At 39.5% G+C, this 20,911-nt stretch overlaps 1 protein-coding gene and 1 long non-coding RNA gene across 14 annotated transcripts in view; one reads left to right on the top strand and one right to left on the bottom strand.

The window, feature by feature from the left end:
• Positions 1-19,566, top strand: part of EPS8 (EGFR pathway substrate 8, signaling adaptor) — a 202,136-nt gene extending 182,570 nt beyond the window's left edge. For 8 of the 13 annotated variants that reach the window (XM_082351942.1, XM_082351935.1, XM_082351944.1 and 5 more), the window contains 3 exons: positions 9,374-9,554; positions 10,811-10,940; positions 12,695-19,565. In XM_082351942.1, the coding sequence (XP_082208068.1) occupies positions 9,374-9,554; positions 10,811-10,940; positions 12,695-12,808 (425 nt within the window). In that variant the 3' untranslated portion in view covers positions 12,809-19,565. Of the gene's footprint in view, positions 1-9,373; positions 9,555-10,810; positions 10,941-12,694 lie in introns of all 13 variants that reach the window. The other 5 variants (XM_082351946.1, XM_082351938.1, XM_082351936.1 and 2 more) reach the window with 4 other exon arrangements.
• Positions 949-9,366, bottom strand: LOC309609922. Its single transcript, XR_014233658.1, has 2 exons — positions 4,868-9,366; positions 949-4,690 (listed from the first exon to the last, which is right to left on the bottom strand). It is a non-coding gene; the product is annotated as an uncharacterized lncRNA (long non-coding RNA).
• Positions 19,567-20,911: the final 1,345 nt, after the last annotated feature.

The following is a 20,911-nucleotide window of genomic DNA, read 5'->3' as shown; positions in this document are numbered from 1 at the left end:
CCAGTACCATTCTGTCTTGATTACTGTAGCTTTGTGGTATAGTTTGAAGTTGGGGAGCCTGATTCCTCCAACTCCATTTTACTTTCTCCAGATTGCTTTGGCTATTCGGGGTCTTTTGTGTTTCCATACGAATTGTAAGATTTTTTGTTCTAATTCTGTGAAGAATGCCATTGGTAGTTTGATAGGGATTGCATTGAATCTGTAGATTGCTTTTGGGTAGTATAGTCATTTTCACAATATTGATTCTTCCAATCCAAGAACGTGGTATATTTCTTCATCTGTTTATGTCATCTTTGATTTCTTTCATCAGTGTTCTATAGTTTTCTGAGTACAAGTCTTTCACCTCCTTAGGCAGGTTTATTCCTAGGTATTATTATTTTTGTTGCAATAGTAAATGGGAGTGTTTCCTTAATTTCTCTTTCCTATTTTTCATTGTTGGTGTATAGGAATGCCAGAGATTTCTATGCATTAATTTTGTATCCTGCAACCTTACCAAATTCACTGATTAGTTCTACTAGTTTTCTGGTAGCATCTTTAGGATTTTCTATGTATAGTATCATGTCATCTGCAAACAGTGACAGTTTTACTTCTTCATTTCCAGTTTGTATTCCTTTTATTTCTTTTTCTTCTATGATTGCTCTGGCTAGGACTTCCAAAACTATGTTGAATAAGAGTGGCGAGAGTGGACATCCTTGTCTTTTTCCTGATCCTAGTAGAAATGCTTTCAGTTTTTCACCATTGAGTATGATGCTCACTGTGGGTTTGTCATATATGGCCTTTATTATGTTGAGGTAGGTTCCCTCTATGCCCATTTTCTGGAGAGTTTTTATCATAAATGGGTGTTGAATTTTGTCAAAAGCTTTTTCTGCATCTATTGAGGTGATCATATGGTTTTTATTCCCTAATTTGTTAATGTGGTGCATCACATTGAATGATTTGCCTATTTTAAATTTATTTATTTATTTATGGCTGTGTTGGGTCTTCACCTCTGCACGAGGGCTCTCTCCAGTTGTGGCAAGTGGGGGCCACTCTTCATCCCGGTGCGCGGGCTTCTCACTATCGCAGCCTCTCTTGTTGCGGAGCACAGGCTCCAGACGTGCAGGCTCAGTAATCGTGGCTCACAGACCCAGTTGCTCCGCGGCATGTGGGATCTTCCCAGACGAGGGCTCGAACCCGTGTCCCCTGCATTGGCAGGCAGATTCTCAATTGTGCCACCCTGAAAGTCCTGATTTGCCTATTTTGAAGAATCCTTGCATCCCTGGGATAAATCCCACTTGATCATGGTGTATGATCCTTTTAATGTGCTGTTGGATTTTGTTTGTTAGCATTTTGTTGAGGATTTTTGCATCTGTGTTCATCAGTGAAGTGATATTGGTCTATGAATTTCTTTTTTTGTGATATCTTTTTTCTGGTTTTGGTATCAGGGTGATGGTGGCTTTGTAGAATGAGTTTGGGAGTTTTCCTTCCTCTGCAATTTTTTGGAAGAGTTTGAGAAGGATAGGTGTTAGCTCTTCTCTAAATGTTTGATAGAATTCACCTGTGAAGCCATCTGGACCTGGACTTTGGTTTGTTGGAAGATTTTTAATTTCAGTTTCGATTTCATTACCTGTGATAGGTCTGTTTATATTTCTAATTCTTCCTGGTTCAGTCTTGGAAAATTATACCTTTCCAAGAATTTGTCCACTTCTACGTGGTTGTCCATTTTATTGGCATATAGTTGTTTGTAATAGTCTCTTATAATCCTTTGTATTTCTGCAGTGTCAGTTGTGATTTCTCCATTTTCATTTCTAATTTTATTGATTTGCATCCTCTCCCATTTTTTCTTGATGAATCTGGCTAAGGGTTTATCAATTTTGTTTATCTTCTCAAAGAACCAGCTTTTAGTTTTATTGATCTTTGCTATTGTTTTCTTCATTTCTATTTCATTTATTTCTGCTCTGATCTTTATGATTTCTTTCCTTCTACGGAATTTGGGTTTTCTTTGTTCTTCTTTCTCTAGTTGTTTTAAGTGTAGGGTTAGATTGTTTATTTGAGGTTTTTCTTATTTCTTGAGGTGAGATTGAATTGCTATAACCTTTCCTCTTAGAACTGCTTTTGCTGCATCCCATAGGTTTTGGGTTGTCATGTTTCGTTGTCATTTGTTTCTATGTATTTTTTTGATTTCTTCAGGGATCTCTTGGTTATTTAGTAGCACACTGTTTAGCATCCATGTGTTTGTATTTTTTAAGGTTTTTTTTCCTGTAATTGGTTTCCAGTCTCATAGCATTGTGGTCAGAAAAGATGCTTGATATGATTTCAATTTTCTTAAATTTACTGAGGCTTGATTTGTGACCCAAGATGTGTTCTATCCTGGAGAATGTTTCATGTGCACTTGAGAAGAAAGTATATTCTGCCACTCTGGGTGGAATGTTCTATAAATATCAATTAGATCTATCTGGTCTGTTGTGTCATTTAAAGCTTGTGTTTCCTTATTTATTTTCTGTTTGGATGATCTGTCCATTGGTGTAAGTGGGGTATTAAAGTCCCCTACTATTGTGTTACTGTCGATTTCTCCTTTCATGGTTGTTAGCATTTGCCTTATGTATTGTGGTGCTCCTATGTTGGGTGCATAAACATTTATAATTGTTACATCTTCTTCTTGGATTGATCCCTTGATCATTATGTAGTGTCCCTCCTTATCTCTTGTAACAGTCTTTATTTTAAAGTCTATTTTATCTGATACAAGTATTGCTACTCCAGCTTTCTTTTGATTTCCATTTGCATGGAATATCTTTTTCCATCCCTTCACTTTCAGTCTGTATGTGTCCCTAGGTCTGAAGTGGGTCTCTTGTAGACAGCATACATATGGGTCTTGTTTTTGTATCCATTCAGCCAGTCTGTGTCTTTTGGTTGGGGCATTTACATTCAGGGTTATTATCGATATGTATGTTCCTATTACCATTTTCTTAATTGTTTTGGGTTTGTTTTTGTGGGTCTTTTTTCTTCTCTGTGTTTCCTGCTTAGAGAAGTTTCTTTAGCATTTGTTGTAAAGCTGGTTTGGTGGTGCTGAATTCTCTTAGCTTTTGTTTGTCTGAAAAGCTTTTGACTTCTCCATCAAATCTGAATGAGATCCTTACTGGGTAGAGTAATCTTGGTTATAGGTTTTTCTCTTTCATCACTTTAAGTATATCCTGCCAGTCCCTCTGGCCTGCAGAGTTTCCACTGAAAAGTCAGCTGACAACCTTATGGGGATTCCTTTGTATGTTATTTTTTGTTTTTCCCTTGCTGCTTTTAATATTTTTTCTTTGAATTTAATTTTTGTTAGTTTGATTAATATGTGTCTTGGTGTGTTTTTCCTAGGGTTTATCCTGTCTGGGACTCTCCATGCTTCCTGGACTTGGGTGATGATTTCCTTTCCCATGTTAGGGAAGTTTTCAACTATAATCTCTTCAAATATTTTCTCAGACCCTTTCTTTTTCTCTTCTTCCTCTGGGACCCCTATAATTCAAATGTTGGTACATTTAGTGTTGTCCCAGAGGTCTCTGAGATTGTCTTCAATTCTTTTCATTCTTTTTTCTTTATTCTGCTCCTTGGCAGTTATTTCAACCATTTTGTCTTGCAGCTCACTTATTCATTCTTCTGCCTCTGTTATTCTGTTATTGATTCGTTCTAATGTATTTTTCGTATCAGTTATTGTGTTGTTCATCTTTGTTTGTTCTTTAGTTCTTCTAGATCTTTGTTAAACATTTCTTGTGTTTGCTCAATCCATGCTTCCATTCTGTTTCCAAGATTCTGGATCATCTTAACTATCATTACTCCGAATTCTTTTTCAGGTAGATTGCCTATTTCCTCTTCATTTATTTGGTCTTGTAGGTTTTTACCTTGCTCCGTCATCTGTGACATATTTTTTTTTGCCATCTCATTTTTTTTTTAATATGTGGGATTGTCTTCCAGTTTTACTGGTCGTCTGGCTTGAGGCTTCCAACACTGGAGTTTGTAGGTTATTGGGTTGCGCTGGGTCTTGGTGCTGAGATGAGGAACTCTGTGAGACCTCACTCCGATGAATATTCCCTGGGGTCTGAGGTTCTCTGTTAGTCCAGTGGTTCAGACTTGGAGCTCCCACCGCAGGAGCTCCCCCCAACCCCAGGCTCGCAAATCAAGATCCTGCAAGCCATGTGGGGTGGCAAAAAAAAAAAAAAAGAGAGAGAAAAATAACAAAGTAAAAAATAAAATTAGACTAGGAAACTAACAGATATGTTAGAAAGAATGTAAAAGTAAAAGTATAGATGAATCAACAACCAGAAGGTACATCAGGACCACAGTAGTAAAAAAGAGGAGGAGGGAAAGGAAAACAAAGAGGGGGGGATGGAAAGACCTTGGCTGTGGAGGGCGGGGCCTAAGCAAGGGCGAGGTTTGGGCGGTGGGCGGGGCCAATGCTCAGGACCCACAGGGCTGGAAAAGGCCCTGAGGGCTGTGGGGGGTGGGGCTTAGGCTCAAGAAACAGAAGGGGCCCAGGCGTGCCCCCCACCCCAGTCTCAGAGGGCGGGGGACCTCACCTGGGAGCCTAGCAGGCTTTCTGGGCTCGAGTGGGTGGGGCAAATGCCCTCCTCTCCTCTGCTGCTCCTCCGGTCTGGGTTCTGGGAGGGCCCCTCCCGCCTGCCTCTCCTGATCTCCCCGGCCTCCCTCCTATGCCCCCAAGGACCCACGTGGCCTGGAGGGGGGTTTGAAGGGCGGGGGATCGGCCTGGGAGCTCAGCAGGCTCCCAGTGCCCGAGTGTGCAGGGCAATTGCCCTCCGCTTCTCTCCCACTCCTCCCTGAGGGCTCCTCCCGCCTGCCTCTCCTGTTCTCCCCTCAGCCTCCTTCCTATGCCCCCAAGGACCCACGTGACCTGGAAAGGGCAGGGGATCAGCCTGGGAGCTCAACAGGCTCCCTGTGCCTGAGTCCAAATACAAGTTTTGAACTATTAACTTTATAGCTGAGATTGGAACTTAAGATTCAAGTTCTCATCTCAGTAAATCATAGCCCTATCTATTCAGTTGTGGTCACTCTTGATTTAAAAAAAATTAAAAAGAAGACACTGAAACTATTACTATTTAATTGTTCTAGAAATTCTGGTTAAATGCAATAAGCACAAACCTACTTTTATACGTTACTTTCTCAGCTGAAGTATAACCAATTTTAATTACCTTCTTATCCATATCTTGACCTTACCAAAGAACTAATGGAAAACTGAAGTTTTGGAAAAATGGTTAGCTCTTTCTGTGTGGCAGAAACAACTATGCCTGTGCATGTGTGTGTATGAGAGTGTATGTGCATAAATATAATTGGCAACTAAATTTTAAAATATTTTTGTGTATTTTTTGAAAAGATGCTTTTATTTTTTTTCAGACACGAAAGACATAGTTTTGAGATGAGAAAGTTCTATAAATGTTTTTATTGATTTCCCTGAGGAAAATTTTCCTCTCAGAAACTTTCTTCATTCTTCCCACAAGTTTATAACATCTCCCTTCTTTGTTACGTCAGTGCGGTAATCTTTGACACAGTGGCACTCTTTTTCCAGGCCTGGGATCAGGGTTCATAGGCATCCAGGCCCAATTTTGGAACAGTCCGTGGGCTGGGACAGTTTGTTCTTTGTCCTAGTCTAAGAAACTAAGAATAACCTAATGGGAAAGAGGCATGGTTAGAATGCTTTAAAGATAGAGAACCCTCCTGATAATTGTGACTCATCATTTTCAAGTCTGTTTTTCATAAGTCAAAGGGTGACACTGGTATGTAAAACATAAACATATGTCCCCAAATTTACACATGTACTTGTTTCCTTAAGCTAATAAAATTTTGCATTTACTTATGTAATGTTCCTTTTAAAGATAGCTCAGAAGTATAGTTTGACATTAAATAAAGATAGTCCTTTTTATAAAACAAATATTTTCTTGATAGCTTTCTTTCTTGAGCACTTCTTTTTTTTTTTTTTTTTAATTTATGGCTGTGTTGGGTCTTCGTTTCTATGCGAGGGCTTTCTCTAGTTGTGGCAAGCGGGGGCCACTCTTCATCGCGGTGCGCAGGCCTCTCACTGTCGCGGCCTCTCTTGGTGCGGAGCACAGGTTCCAGACGCGCAGTCTCAGTAACTGTGGCTCACGGGCCCAGTTGCTCCACGGCATGTGGGATCTTCCCAGACCAGGGCTCAAACCCGTGTGCCCTGCATTGGCAGGGAGATTCTCAACCACTGTGCCACCAGGGAAGCCCTTGAGCACTTTTTTGAAGAACATTTCTACTGAACGAATATTGGGGCTTCTCAACAGTCTTTTAGAACCAAATAGACATGCTTCTTTATTGGTAACCAGGTCTCTTTCAAAATATACCTTTTGTGGTACTTGCGTTCTCTGCTTATGGCCTAGACTTCTGATAAGAGTAAAATGGAAGGAGCTGTAAATTGAATACTCACCCATAAAAATGTTACCAAATAGCTATGAACAAGGAAGAAAAGTCAACAGGCCTATTTTTAAAATGTCACAAGTAGCAAGAACCCGACTCCTTTTCTGAAGTGTTTACTGCGTTTATTCACACTAGCTGCTTGGAGCCCTGTGTCATATAAGCTATTCAATTTGATTTGTCATAAGATTCAAAAAGGTTCTCTTCATCACTTTTGAAGATATCAATGCTTCAGTTGTTTTGCATGTCTTCCATTTCCTTTGAAGTGTTAGTCCTTTTATATGAGTTTAATCTTTTGTAATCAGAAGTGTTTTTTTAGAAAGAGGTGTAAAGTTAGTCTGGTGTGTTGTTATGTGCTAGAACATTGCAAATGGAAACCAAAGCCAGGAACACATTAGAAGAGGTTTTTATATTCCCTGGAAAGAGGTTATGCTGCGGACTGGAAATGATCCCACAGTGGCTAAGTCAACAGATAAGGAGATAACTATTTTTGTGTGGTGATACTTTTTCTTTTGTGTTTCTTTGAGATGTACTCCTATGTTGTATGGCAGTGTGACTACACTGTACTGATTTAAAAGAGTTAACTAATGAAATGCATGTCCTGTATTACTTAAATGTAACAATCAATAATATTCCCTCTTACTCTCTTTAGCCCCCTCATCCTCCCTCCTTTCCTCCCTTCCCTTCTCTTATTTCTCTTTCTTTTGACTTCTTTCTTTTTCAAAAGGGTTCCTGAGCACTTGAGGCAATAAAAAAAATTAGACTGAAATAACACTATTTGATTATTTCACACTTTCATTTATTTCCCAGGGGCACCAAACACTTTCTAAAAATACTTTCCCTGAAAAAAAAAATCAGAACAATGGTCACAAAAGCTCCCTTAGTGACCAGGTCACTGTCACTTGCCAAGTTAGTTAATTGGATTACTAGATCAGTTCTTTGCACTTAATTCTTGAAGGTGATATACAAATAATGTATCTGTGTGTGTGTGTGTGTGTGTGTGTGTGTGTGTGTGTGTGTATCTGACTCACATTTTAAATGCATCTCTTTATCTGTTATATTGAGAAAGGGATGAAGAGTGAAGAGTGGGGTCATGGAGAGTAGAAGCAGAGAGACCTGTGAATAGGCTGGTGGTTCAGACCAGGCTGGTAATAGAAAAAAATGGAGTGAAGTGATTGGGATGTGTGGTGTATTCTAATGGTAGGACCAACAGGATTTGCCGATGGATTGGATATAGTCGAGGGCAAAGGGGAGTCAGGCATACCTACATGGTATTTTGTTGGGGGAACTGGAAAAATAGAATTACCAAGTTGGGAAGTCTAGCATAAATGTAAGCTTCAGGAAGAAGATGAGTAATTCAGATTTGAACATGTTATGTCTGAGATAGCTAATAGACATCCAATGAATATATCAAATAGACAGTTGATGTATATTGGTCTAGAGTTCTGAGGACCAGTCTGGACTAGAGAAATAATTTGGGTAGTCATCAGCTTTTAAATGGCATTTAAAGCCAGGAGACCAGGCACAACAATCATCGATGGAGTGAGTGCAGACAGAGAAGAGGTCCAAGGACTGTGTCCTGGAGAGGTGGGGAGATGAGATGAGCATCTGAGAAAAGGGTGCTGAGGAGAGGCCAGTAAGACAGGAGGAAAATCAGAGAGTGTGGTGTCCTGAAGGCCATAAGAAGAAAGTGTTTCAAGGAGGGAGCGCCTTCTTCAAATGTTGTTGATAGATTAAATGAGGAAATAACTGGGAATCAACCATTGGAGTTTAGCAAAATGGCATGGAGGGATGGGGCCAAAAGCCTAATTGCAGTGAATTTAAGAGGAAATTGGAGAATGGGAATTGGGGTCAGCTGGTATAGACAGCTTCTCATGGAGTTTTGCTAAAAGGGGAGCAGAGAAATGGGCAGTAGCCGGCAGGGGATGTGGGGTTAAGAAAGGGCTTATTTAAACATGAGAGAAATAAAATAATAGCATGCTTGTAAGCGGATGAAATGATTCAGTAAAAGAGGAAAATTGATAACATGGGAGAAGCAGGGGGGAAATTACTGTCAAAGTATTCCAACAGACAGAGGACATGGAGTCTAGCGCACACGTAGAGGGGTTGGCCTGAGGAGCGTGGAAACAGTTCATCCATAATGTAATAGAAGGAAGGCTGGCAGAGTGTGCGGGGAAAGTGCTGGTGGTAAGGAGAGCTGCTAGGGGAACTTAGGGAGGTTTTCTTTTAACTTCTTTATTTTACTCAGAAATTATGCAAGTGAGCTCATCAGCTCAGGGAGAGGACTGAGGACTGGGAACTGGAGGTTTGCAGAAGGAAGAAGATAGGAAATACTTGTCTGGCCATGGACAATTGTACGGTCCCAGGCAGGATTTCTCAACCTGAGCCCTGTGGGTGTTTGGGGCTAGATAATTCTCCGATGTAGCAATGTGACCTGTATGCACTGCAGAATGTTTTGTGCATCCCGGGCCTCTACCCACTGCCTGATGGTAGCTTCCTTCCCCCTTGCCCCCTGTTTGTGACATCCTGAAGTATCTCTAGCCATTGCCAGATGTACCCTGTGGTCAAAATTTCCCCCAGTTGAAAGCCACTGGCCTCAGGAAATGTAGTATGAATGTCACAGAGCATTAACAGCCCAGTGGAGGTTCATGATGATGAATTTAACATGAGCTCACCCAGCGTTGTTGTGTTCTATTCGGTGTGCAGGTGCAGCACAGAATAAACAGAAAGTGAGATTTAACAAGGGCGGGGGGCTTGCCAGATGAATACAATGAAGAAAGAAGAGACAGGGAGTGATTTTAATAATTGATCACGGAGTTTATACTTGGTGAGGATGAAAGGAAAGATGGTAAGAATACTAGATCATAAGTCCTGTTGGGGTCAAAGGATTCTTGGCATTGGGGTTCTAGAGAGAGCAACAACTGTTAGGGCTTTCAAAACTAACCTCCTCTGTGTTGGTATCTAGGAAGGAAATCTCAGATGGAGGAAGTGCAGGATGAACTCATCCACAGACTGACCATTGGTCGGAGCGCCGCCCAGAAGAAGTTCCACGTGCCACGGCAGAATGTGCCAGTTGTCAATATCACTTATGACTCCACCCCAGAGGATGTGAAGACATGGTTGCAGTCAAAGGGGTTCAGCCCTGTGTAAGTCTCTCTGGGGATACTTTACAGTTCTGTGTGTATAACATGCAGTGTTTTCAATTTGATCACTAGGATGTCACAAGTGACTCTTAGAAAATGTGAGAATCCGAACTGCATCTGTTTCCATGCTCAGGAAATGACTCTAGCCATTTATAGCTAAAAAAAAAAATTGGAGGAAGCAGAAATAACCATCATTTGATGGCACCCCATTTTCTAGATGGTGGTGTCTGTTCATCATTGGTCCCTCAAGCAGTCTCTTGGCAGCTTTGAGGCTGGTGGCTGTCTTTCTCCCTCAGAGGGTCACACGGGATAGGACTGTAGTCTTACCTAGACTCCCCAGACCACAGAGGACATAGAGCAGAACGTTTTCTCCTGCTGCAGCATAGAGATCCCAGGCAAATAAAAAATAGATGACGTTACTTATTGTAGGTTATAATCTAATAGAGCTTTCCTTTAGGAAAGCCACAGTGAAGTTTCTATTTGTCTATAATTAAAAATTTGTAAACATTTTCTTGTGTATTTGGTAAACATATTTGAATATATGTATTTGAACAATTTGACTAATACATATTCAAGAGCACTTGACACATTATAAACTCGCCCAGTGTGACTGAAAAAATGAGGTACACTGGTTAGTCAATTGCCTGGCTACTAGAAAGTTATCCATTCCTTCTATGAAACACCAAATTTCAAGAAATTGGTAATACACAGTAAAGATACTAAACCCAGTTGACTCTTTTTGACACTTCATGATCAGTGATCTTACATAGCCTCAGGGTCGTTATCCTGCCCGTCCCCTGTCATTGCCCTAAGCACTCTAGTACCATTTATGAGTTCCAGTGTATGGAACACCTAGAGAAGAGAGGTTGTAGCAAGACCAGAAATCTTTCTTTTGTTTTATCCAGACAGTATTTTATTTATTTATTTATTTATTTTTATTTATTTATTTTTTAATTAATTTTTATTGAAGTATAGTTGATTTACAATGTTGTGCTAATTTCTGCTGTACAGCAAAGTAGCTCGCTTATACACCTGTATACGTTCTTTTTTATATTCGTTTTCCATTATGGTTCAGCCCAGGATATTGTCTGTAGTTCCCTGTGTTATACAGTAGGGCCTTGTTGTTTATCCGTCCTATATACAATAGTGTGCATCTGCTAACCCCAAACTCGCAATCCTTCCCTCCCCCTTGGCAACCACAAATCCAGACAGTATTTTTAATGCTCTATTTCCTTCTTTTCCTTCTTTTGTTTTTTCAGAACTGTCAATAGTCTTGGAGTATTAAATGGTGCACAACTTTTCTCTCTCAATAAAGATGAACTGAGAACCGTCTGTCCTGAAGGGGCCAGAGTCTTTAGCCAAATCACTGTACAGAAAGCTGCATTAGAGGTATGACTTCTCAACCTAAGGTGGTGTTTTTCTGCATTAGTCAAGAGCATGGACTGCAATTTGAAAGCTCTGGAAACAATATTTATGTCCATATAGGTCGCTTTCTTTGCCTTTCATACAGAGCTGAATTCAACTTGATTCAGCTTTAGTAATCTGTCACTGGGGACCATTAGCGACCATTTTCAGGGAGATTAATTTGTTATAAGTGCTCCTATAACAAGCTTGAGCTTCATATACTTTTGGATATCTAATGAAAAGCTTAATGTTCTCATTTTACATGCACTACTTCTGTAGGAATTTTATTTACTCATTTACTTCGGGTGAGTAAATGACTTAAGAGGCCAGAACTCTTTTACCTGTCCTTAATATTTAGTTTGGAGATTCTAGCAGGTTAGAGGTTATAAAGTCTTAAAACCATGGCTGTGTGCCTTAGGCCTGCTTATACATATAAATAATCAGAGGGAAAATATTAGGTAGGGATCATTGAAAACAGCAGGCCCTGAAGAGTAATTCTTTAGTTATAGTTGTTTCTATGAAAGAAAAAGAGTAAATGTTTTCTAGATTGGATATGCTTAAGGTTTCAATATCCTACTCTACTTAATGTGGGCTGTGTAAGGGTAGTAGTTTCTAACTGTTACATCTCACAGCTCTTAATAGCTTTCATGAAAATTAAACTTAGACTCCAATGAAAGGATATAGGCTTTGGCGTGAAATCAATATGTAATTATCTCTAGCAGGTTTATTGTATAAATTCAGCAGTTAAATAACTCAGTAAAATAGCTTTGTGCATACAACCCTGTAACCATTCTCACTCAGGAGAAATTATATTTCCCTTGGAAATTTTTCCTACGACTTCATCTTGGTTGATTCTACATAAGGCTTTTTGTATATTGAATGTGAGTCAGGATTATATCTTTTCTGAGGCAGTTTTGTTACCATTGTACCTTCTAATTTTATTGAGAATGTATAAATTCCTCCTTAAAGGTTATGACAGAAAGTTCCATATTCCTAGCATTTCCGAATTCCTTCAGTCCAGACTCCCTATCAGTGTCATTTCCCCTGACTTCCCATGTCCTCCTGGCCTCTTGCTCCTGTTCTTCTGGATGTGAATTAAGGCAGAGACTTCCTACCTGAGGTTCTTCCTCTTCCCCAGGCACCTTCCCATCATGCCCTTCTCTTGCATCTAGTTCATGGTTCATATTACTCACCTGTGTTGCCAGAGATTTCTGTAGATGAGAGAGGAATAAGGAGGGCGCATAGGGATTGCAGGTCGGGTTTGGAAAGGACAAAAGCCAACAAGATGTCAGAGGGTCAGAACCCTTTGGTATGAGGAAACTTGGTGTCTTTGGAGCCCAATCTTTGGGCCTGATCTAGAAGGCCCTAAGGTAGATAGATGAGTATCTTACTTGACCTAAAGCACATTCTTTGATAATTTACCATCTTTTTGTGCTTCTTGTACAATCTCTTCTTTCCCCCAGGGAATCTAGAGCATTCCACATGCATTACTGATTTATCTTTAACAGGTTCAAGTGAAAGGCATGGTGAATGAATTGAATTGCCTTAAGACAGTATAAGTGAAAATGTGATGTTAGTAAAGTCCAGAATCATCACTTACACGAAGGGCAGCCTTCAGTTTTCCCCTTAGAGACATGAGAAGAAAAACACAAAGAACTTTTAGCCTAAGCCATTTCATTACATGATTTGCAGCCTCACAAACCAGTAACCATCTTGTCTGAACCATGTTTGTTTTTCAGGATAACAACGGCAGCTCTGAGTTGCAAGAAATCATGCGAAGACGGCAGGAAAAAATCAGTGCTGCTGCTAGCGATTCGGGAGTGGAATCTTTTGATGAGGGAAGCAGTCACTAATTAGTTTTTAAACTCCATTATTCTTGGCATTATTCCAACGTGCTTTGTTTTCAGAAGCCATGAAGGGAACGTCAGATTCTTATTCCTTGGTATACAGAATTTATCGCCATAAAGAAACAATGCAAACGTAAGTAAGCAGAGGACTTGCTTCTGGGCCCATTATTTTTATTCAAATGAAAAAATTTTAAACAGAATTTCCCCCCTTGGGAAATATTTTGCCTACTTTACCAAGGTGAGGTTTCCTTTATTGGATTAATTATTTCATCCCCATCTCAATGCCTAAGCAGACTTTTTTTTTTTTTGACAGTGGTGAGTTTATTTATTGCAACAAAAGAGAGATATTGCCCATGATTCAAAATCTAAACAATTTCAGTTTTGCCTGTGACTATGGTAGTATCATCCAGAGTGTAGCTTACTTTAGGCTAGCCTCTGCTTACTTAGGTCTCTTCTTCAACATACTCAATAATAGAATGTTTAGCTTTATTTAAAGTTCTTAATGCCAACAGTTTTTTAAAAAGATTAAAACATTTAATGAACTGTAAAATACAACAAGGCCTTGGACATACAAATAGAAACCTTTGGAGCATTCCCGAGACATTTTATCTGTCATGGCTCTGTTGATCACAATTCCTTGTATAGCTTGTGTTTTGATTTAGTTTATATTCTGCTTATTATCTATACTGTGTTCTTATATATGAGAAAGCACAAGTGTAAAAGAGGTCATATACATTCAAAATCTGTCACAGGAAATAGCCTGCATTGGTGTGTGTTACAGTATTCTGCTTAATGAAGGCCTCAGTTCTGAATATTGATATAAGTAGTGAAGAGCAAATTGGGGCCATTTTATGAGTTTATCTGTGTCAAGTTTTTCTGGTAATAAGAAATAATATACACATACTTTAATCCTGTGAAAGATTCTAGGTAGAGAAAAGAGACTTAACCTTCAACAAATGTTATTTTTGAAAACATGATTTTGTCATTAAATGTTATATTATTTCACATATATAAAACAGATGTTATGTAAGAATGTTGTATATTTTAACATAAATCCATTTAGAGAGATTATCTAGATTCATTAATTTTCATAGTGCCTTTTTCACATGAGTCAGCTGGAAAGTCTGCAATAAACAGTATTTGCCGTACATTAATAAATGGCTTCCGTCTCGTTGGCAAAAGGGACCTTTGGCGTGGAGAGTGGGGATCAGGGTTGCATGGAACGGGAAAAACAGAGGCCCACGCTCTTCTTTTTTTTTTTTAACTGATTTCCAGAGGAGTTCTGAGTGGGTAGAAACTTCTCTAGAATGCTTTCTTCAGTTGTTTCTCTTCTTTCCACCTCTCTTATTTCATCATCTTTTCTTTTACCATCTAGTAAAAACAAACTTACACACCATTTGTGATTACAGAGTGCTTCCACATAAACGCTTTGTTAGAGATCTACAGTAATCTGTGAGTTGTATTTTATAGATGAGGAGGCTTAGCTTCCTAAAGGCTAACTTTCCCCAAATCATGAGGGATATGAGAATCTCTTGTCTTCCATTTCTCAGTCTCTCCATAACGTCGTCCCTTGGACAAAGTGAGGCAAACATGAGAATAATAATTATTGTAGATCCTTCCCATTTCATAAGCACTGATGCACATTTATAACTTAGCCCTTATTGAAAATCTCTGAAAATGTAGGTATAAGACAAAAGAAATTAGCATGGAAAAGTTAAAATAACCTCTGTGTAATATAGCATATCTGACATGAAAAGAATTGTTATCATTTATAAGTATGTCTTTATGCTATTAAATTCCAAAGGAAAATATCACCAAGGTAGTAATTGCAGGAAGTAGTTACCTCCCTCTGGGATGTGGAGACCAAGAGAAGACTTGGGATTAATGGGATTTAAAAGCTTGAGGGAGAGTTTGGATCCAGACATCTGAGGAGTTAGGCCACTGGGATGAGAAGTTTGGAGGAAAGACGCCACAACTGGTAAACCTCGGAGAAGGGGGCACAGCCTAACTGGTGCTGTTACCTCAGGAATTCAGAAAAGAATTCAGTGGAAGAAATAGTTCAGCAAATCCATGGAGCTGGACTCAGACCTCAGAGGAGAGAAGCCCAGGCAGCTGGTACTGGAATTTCTGAGAGGGAACAAGTAGGCTGCTACTGGGATTGCAGGGTCACTGGAACCTACAGGCAATCAATCGCTACTTATAGAGTGAAGAACTATTATTAGGGTGATGTTGATAGAAACAGGAAATAAAACAGAACAAAAGCAAGTCCCTTGTTTCCCCTCTAGCTTCTTGTGTCCCTGTAGCATACTTTTTGGACAGAATCTATTGGTCACCCACCTGGCAAAGCCCCAAATCACAAAGATGGGGATAAAGGGGTAGATTGGAAACTGAGAGAACAGCTCAAGAACCAACGTGTTTCAACTCTGGCTACTTAGCTTATATGTGCACTCCTCTGTACATCTTTGAAATTCTATAAAATGATTTTTTTAAATGTTTATACTTTTGCCCAACAAGATGCAATCATCCTTCTCTGTTGTTTAAACAGTATTTAACATAAGGAATTGGTTAAATAGGCAAAAAGGAAACACTGTGACACCACAGAGGTAGTAATAATGGGAAAGCAGCCCCCATCCCTTGGGCTAGGGCTGCACAGGGAAGGGGTTGGGTTGATCAGCATTTAGAAGCCTGAAGAAGGAAGGGCCCTGGGAGCTTGGGCACAGACCACTGAAGAAGGGGCACTCTCTGTTGTTGGTGCTGATGCCTCAAGACCTCAGAGGAGAGATCCCCTGTAGAGCTGGGACAGAGACTTGAAGAGAGAGAAGATTCTGGACAGTTTACCTCTGAGGGGGTGCAGTGATGGGGTTCTGAAAACTTAGGGGAGAAAACTAGAAATTAGAGTTACCTACTGCTACCGGAATCAATTACCTACTCCTGCTGCCAGAGTGGAGCTCTCATCACTGGCATTAAGCCATCTGCTTATGGCCTTTGTGTAGTTTACTGCCTGTTTCTTGATGTTCATTGAGCTTTTGGAAACTGGGGGATTATAGTTTTTACTAAATTTGGTAAAGTTTCAGTCATTACTTTTTTTGTTTTTTCTGTCCTTCCTGCCTTCTCTCCTTGGGAGACTCCAATTTCATGTGTGCTAGGCCATTTGAAGTTTTCCCAAGGTCACTGAGGAAAACTTAATTTTTGTTAACTGTTTAATTTTTGTCTGTTAATTTTTTACCCAGTTTTTTTTCCTCTGACTTTCATGTTGGGTAATTTCTATTTCTGTCTTCAAGTTCACTAATCTTTTCTTCTGCAGTTTCTATTCTCTGCTTTTAATCTCTTCCATTTGTGTTTTTCATCTCAGATATTAGAGTTTTCATATTTAGAAGTTCTACTTTTTGAAAAAATATCTTCCATGTCTCTACTTAACTTGCTCAATATTTCTTCAATTTTATCAATCATATGGAAGGCAGTAAAAATATGTCTTAATGTTCTTGTTTATTCTATTATCTTCATAAATTCTAGGTTAGTTATGATTGATTTTTTTCTTTATTATGGGTTTTATTTTCTTGCTTTGTATGCTTGATAATTTTAAAAGCTCTGGCTGCTTTCAAGATTCTTTTCTGTATCTTTCATTTTTAATGTAATTTTTAATTGGTTGCCAGATATTGTGAATTTTACCTTTATTGTGTTAGGTGCTGGATACTTTTGTATACCTTTAAACATTATTGTCCTTTGTTTTGGGATGCTATTAAATTACTTGGTAAGAGTTTGATCTTTTCTGATCTTGCCTTTAAGCTTTGTTAGGTGAAACCAGAGCAATATTTACATTATAACTAAATTTATCTCACTATGTGGCAAAACCCTTCTGGTTCCTCAACCTATTATTCCATGAATTATGTTTTCCACTGTAGCAGGTGGCAATAAGTGAGCTTCTTCTGCGTGAGCTCTGAGAACTGTTCCTCTAATGCTTTCAGGTGGTTCTTTCCTCAGGCTTGAGCAGTTTTCTCATAGGCATGCAATGATCCATCCTCAGCTTAGGACTCTATGGGGACTCTATGCATATCTCCAGAGCTCTCTCTTCATGCAGCTTTCTCCTCTCTATTACTCTGTGCTGTAAATTTTAGCTCCCTTGCCCTTGCCACACTTTAAGCTTTGTCTCCTCAACTCAAGGAGTCTGCTGAACTCCACATGGGTTCTCCCTCCCCGCACTGAAGCTTGAAAGCAATCCCTAGGCAGAAAGCTGGAACAGTTGTAGGGTTTTCTGCATTTTTTTCATCTTTCATTGCCCAGTGTTCAATATCTTGAAAACTGTTCACATGTGTGTGAATACATATGTGTGTGAAGCACATATTATTTCAGGCTGGAGGGTAAATCCAGTCCCTCTGACTCCATCTTGGCTCAAACTTGGAGTCACCTTGCTTTTCAAAGTATATATATATTTTTTTACTGTATATAGAAATCTAGGTTGCTACTTTTTATTCTAGAGCTTTAAAAGTGTCATTCCATTGATTTTTGGCTTATATTGTTCCTGATGATAAGTCAGTCATCATTCCTATTTTTTCCTCTGGCTGCTTTTAAGATACTTTTCTGTATCTTTCATCTTCAGCAGGTTGATTATAAAATTGATGAAGGTGGTTTTCTTGGTGTTTATTCTATGTGGGGTCAGTGAGTTTCTGGATTTTTAAGTCAGTGTTTTCCCATTATTAGAAGCACTTATTCCTTACAATATTTTTTTCTGCTTTTTTTTTCTTTTCTTCTTCTCTTCAGCCTTCTATTACATGTATGTTAGGTCAGGTATCTTACTATACCCCAAAGATCCCTGATTCTCTGTTAATATTTTAAAAATCCATCTTTTCCCTATTCTTCAGATTGGAAATTTATGTCAATATGTATTCAGCTTCACCAACTCTTTTTTCCCCCCTGTGTTCTGTCTTCCAGTATGTGTTGAGTCAATCCAGTGAATTTTCTTTTCAGTTATTGTATTTTATCAGTTCTAGAATTTACATTTAGTTCTTTTATATAGCTTCCATTTCTCTGCTGAGACTTTCTGTCTGATCACTCACTAAAAGAATATTTCCCTTTAATTCTTTGAGCAACTTTCCTTTTTTCCCATAACAAAGAAAGGCTGCTTTATAATCTACCTGCTAAACCCAACATTTGGGCCATCTCAGGCTCAGTTTCTATTGATTACTTTTTCCTCCCCCACTATGGGTCCTATTTTCCTATTTCTTTGCATGTGTAGTAGTTTTTTATTATATATACTTGACATTGTAAATTACATGTTTTAGATATTTTAGAATATGTTATCTTCCTTGGAAGAATGTTTATTCTTATTCCAGCAATCAGCTCTATATTGGCTGATCACTTTGAGCTTGTATAGCTTTGGTTTTATGCTTTGCTAAGATGAATTATGGCAAGTTCAGTGTGTGTTACAAGATCTTCTAACTTGATGGCACTCGATCTGCAAACTATCTCTTCTCTGAAAATGTCAGGACTTGATTTCAGGCTTTGTCTGTAGCTGTCAAGAGTAGTTTTCACAGTGGAGTCCTTACTTCTAAGGCATGCCCTTTTTGGGGGGATGAATTCCCAGGATATTTTGCATCTCAGCTGGATACCCAGGGTGTTAAACAGCTCTCTACACTTTTCCTGGGCTGAACCTCTGATGTCTCCCAGCGCAGCGACCTTTCTCAACCTTGCAGTGGCCACTCTGGTAAGCACTGGGTGATGTTGCCCTGTGTACTGGGTGGGTTCACTTACAGATTTCTGCAGCCATTCTCTGCAGAAATGCTTCCACTCTGGTGCCCCTTTTCAGAATTTCCAGCTGCTTCCAGTGTCCCGAACTCTGATCTATGCCTCCTCAGCTCATCAGGACTAACTTATTCCTCTTGGATCTTAGTGGCTGCACTGCCTTTGGGGAATTGACCTCAAATCAAGAGCTAGTAAGTTTCCTTATCCCAGGGATTGTAGTCTTGTACTGCTTGTAAAAGATAACCAGTAAATTGTATCTCTTTCCCTCCCCTGCCCTTAAGAGGCACTGGGTCATGGGAAGCTAATGTGAGAGATACTCTAATCACTTAAACCTATTCCTTTCCTACTTTTCTCTAAAAAAAATTATAGGAAAGTTTGAGATTCATTTGTTTTCTAAAATTAAATTTATAGAGGCTGAGTTGCTGCTGGGTGGATATCTCACTAGGCTTGTTCTGCTCTCTTTCTTCTCAGTGCTTACATGGAACGATATCAGAAAGTTGTACAGACTCAATAAAGGGATTTTTGTAAAGACTGGTTGTTTCTGGGTAGGAGAAGACAATATTCGTTCAGTAAACATTTTGTAAGTGTCTGCTTTAAGAACTGGATATTCAAAGAGCATCCTAGATGTAGCCTCTGCCATCAGAGAACATACAATCTAAAGAACTGTTTGCAGCTTGCTGTATTTATCCCTGGTGCTAGTCTTATTGGTCTCCTGGGGCAAAATTACACCCTAAAACCACCTAAAATCAGTGCTGACTTCCCAGAGGCTGTGATTTTATACTTGTGACATTTAGTTTTTCCCAAAGGCACGCTTTTAAGTTAGTCTGCTCAGAGATCTTTGTAGGGTTGTGTCAAGGGCTCCTGGGAATGAATTAGGAGGGGAAGGCAGTTACCATTTTACCACCCTTCTCTTGGAGCTTCTTTTCCTTATTTTAAACAAAACATAGCATGCTCAAAAAGCTGTGGTTGCTCTAGGCAATACCCAGATAAGGGTTCTATTTCCAGCAGTTCTGGGACCCCAAGAATTTTAGTATGTACTCCCATCTTCCCCCACAACCCAACCCATTATCTTTCCACCATCTTGGTTAGTCAGTTCCTTCTTTTCTGCAGGCCTCTCCAGGACCGACTCCCACACCATGTCACGGGCTCGCACTGTATCACGGGCTCACACCATGTCACAGCCTCCTTTCCTGGCCTCTTTGTTCCTTTCTGTTTGCATGTTTAGGACAGAAAAGAAGTGGGAGAAGCCAGTGCTCTGAATTCAGTTTTATAAGAAATCCTCCGTTTTTTGATGGAGAGATACCCAGGTACCAGGAAAAAAATATCTTCTAGTACCCAAATGTTCAGGTTTATCACATCACATTTGTGAAAGAAAGGCTATCAAATTAAAAGATAAAATTCTGATAAGATAAAAGGAATTACTAAGAACCATACTCTTAGATTCTAAACTAAATTGGGATAAGATATGTCTATCAGGTGCTCCAAGGGGAGTGAGGTCCAGAATCTAGATTTCTGTATCAATGGGGATATTTTAACAGCTGAGATGCTTCCTGAAGGGCTTTAGGCATATTACATTTAGTTTGGTACTGGGACCAATTGGGCAATGAACCAGGGCTCCTGCCAGGCCCAGATGGTCCTGGTCCAGGCTGATTGCTTGGGCTCTTTCCTTCCTGACTGTGATTCCAGGCACTTGGCCCAATTCCTACTGCTTTTCTGGGCTGCCCCACCTGCCCTACCCTGAAGAGGTCAGTCTTATCCCTCAAGTGTGGCCATGGAGTAGAAGATAATGTCTCCAGCTTCAAACATTTCTGTTATATCCCCCGATGAACACATGATGTCTTTCAGATAATGGAAAATCTGGGAATAACACACACACACACAAATGGTGAATAATATCTACAGATCTTCCAGAGCTTGTCGTATTTTATGGTTTCTTACTCTGAGCTAGTATCATATGCTAAGGGCTTCTTCCCTCCCATCTAATCTTAAAGAAAGGAAAACAGGAACTGAACTCGTATGTGCTGAAAACTTTCACCTATATTCCCCACTTTATAGATGAGGAGGTTGAAACTCAGATATAAGTTAAGTAGCTTGTCACACAGTAAGTGGAACGACTGAAATTTGGACTAACTCTGCAACTTCTGTATATCCTGCAAATCACCTTTTCTCTCGGATATCATAGGTCAGTGTATAAAATTTTTTTTAAGCAGAAATAGCATTTTTTAAACTGTGAAATTTTATATAGTATCCCACCATATGAAAGAGGTAAAAGCAGTTTCTCTCGTTGAAGCTGCAGAGAGGAGGCCTGGAGCCTCATTTGGAAATCACTGGTCCAGGGCCCATAGAGTCCCTCCTCCATGAAAACCCTCT

The sequence above is a fragment of the Balaenoptera borealis genome (assembly GCF_965194805.1).
Source record: "Balaenoptera borealis genome assembly, chromosome: 13".
Lineage (NCBI taxonomy): Eukaryota > Metazoa > Chordata > Mammalia > Artiodactyla > Balaenopteridae > Balaenoptera > Balaenoptera borealis.
Note: the sequence above shows the minus strand (reverse complement) of the source record. Positions and strands in the feature narration are given on the sequence as shown.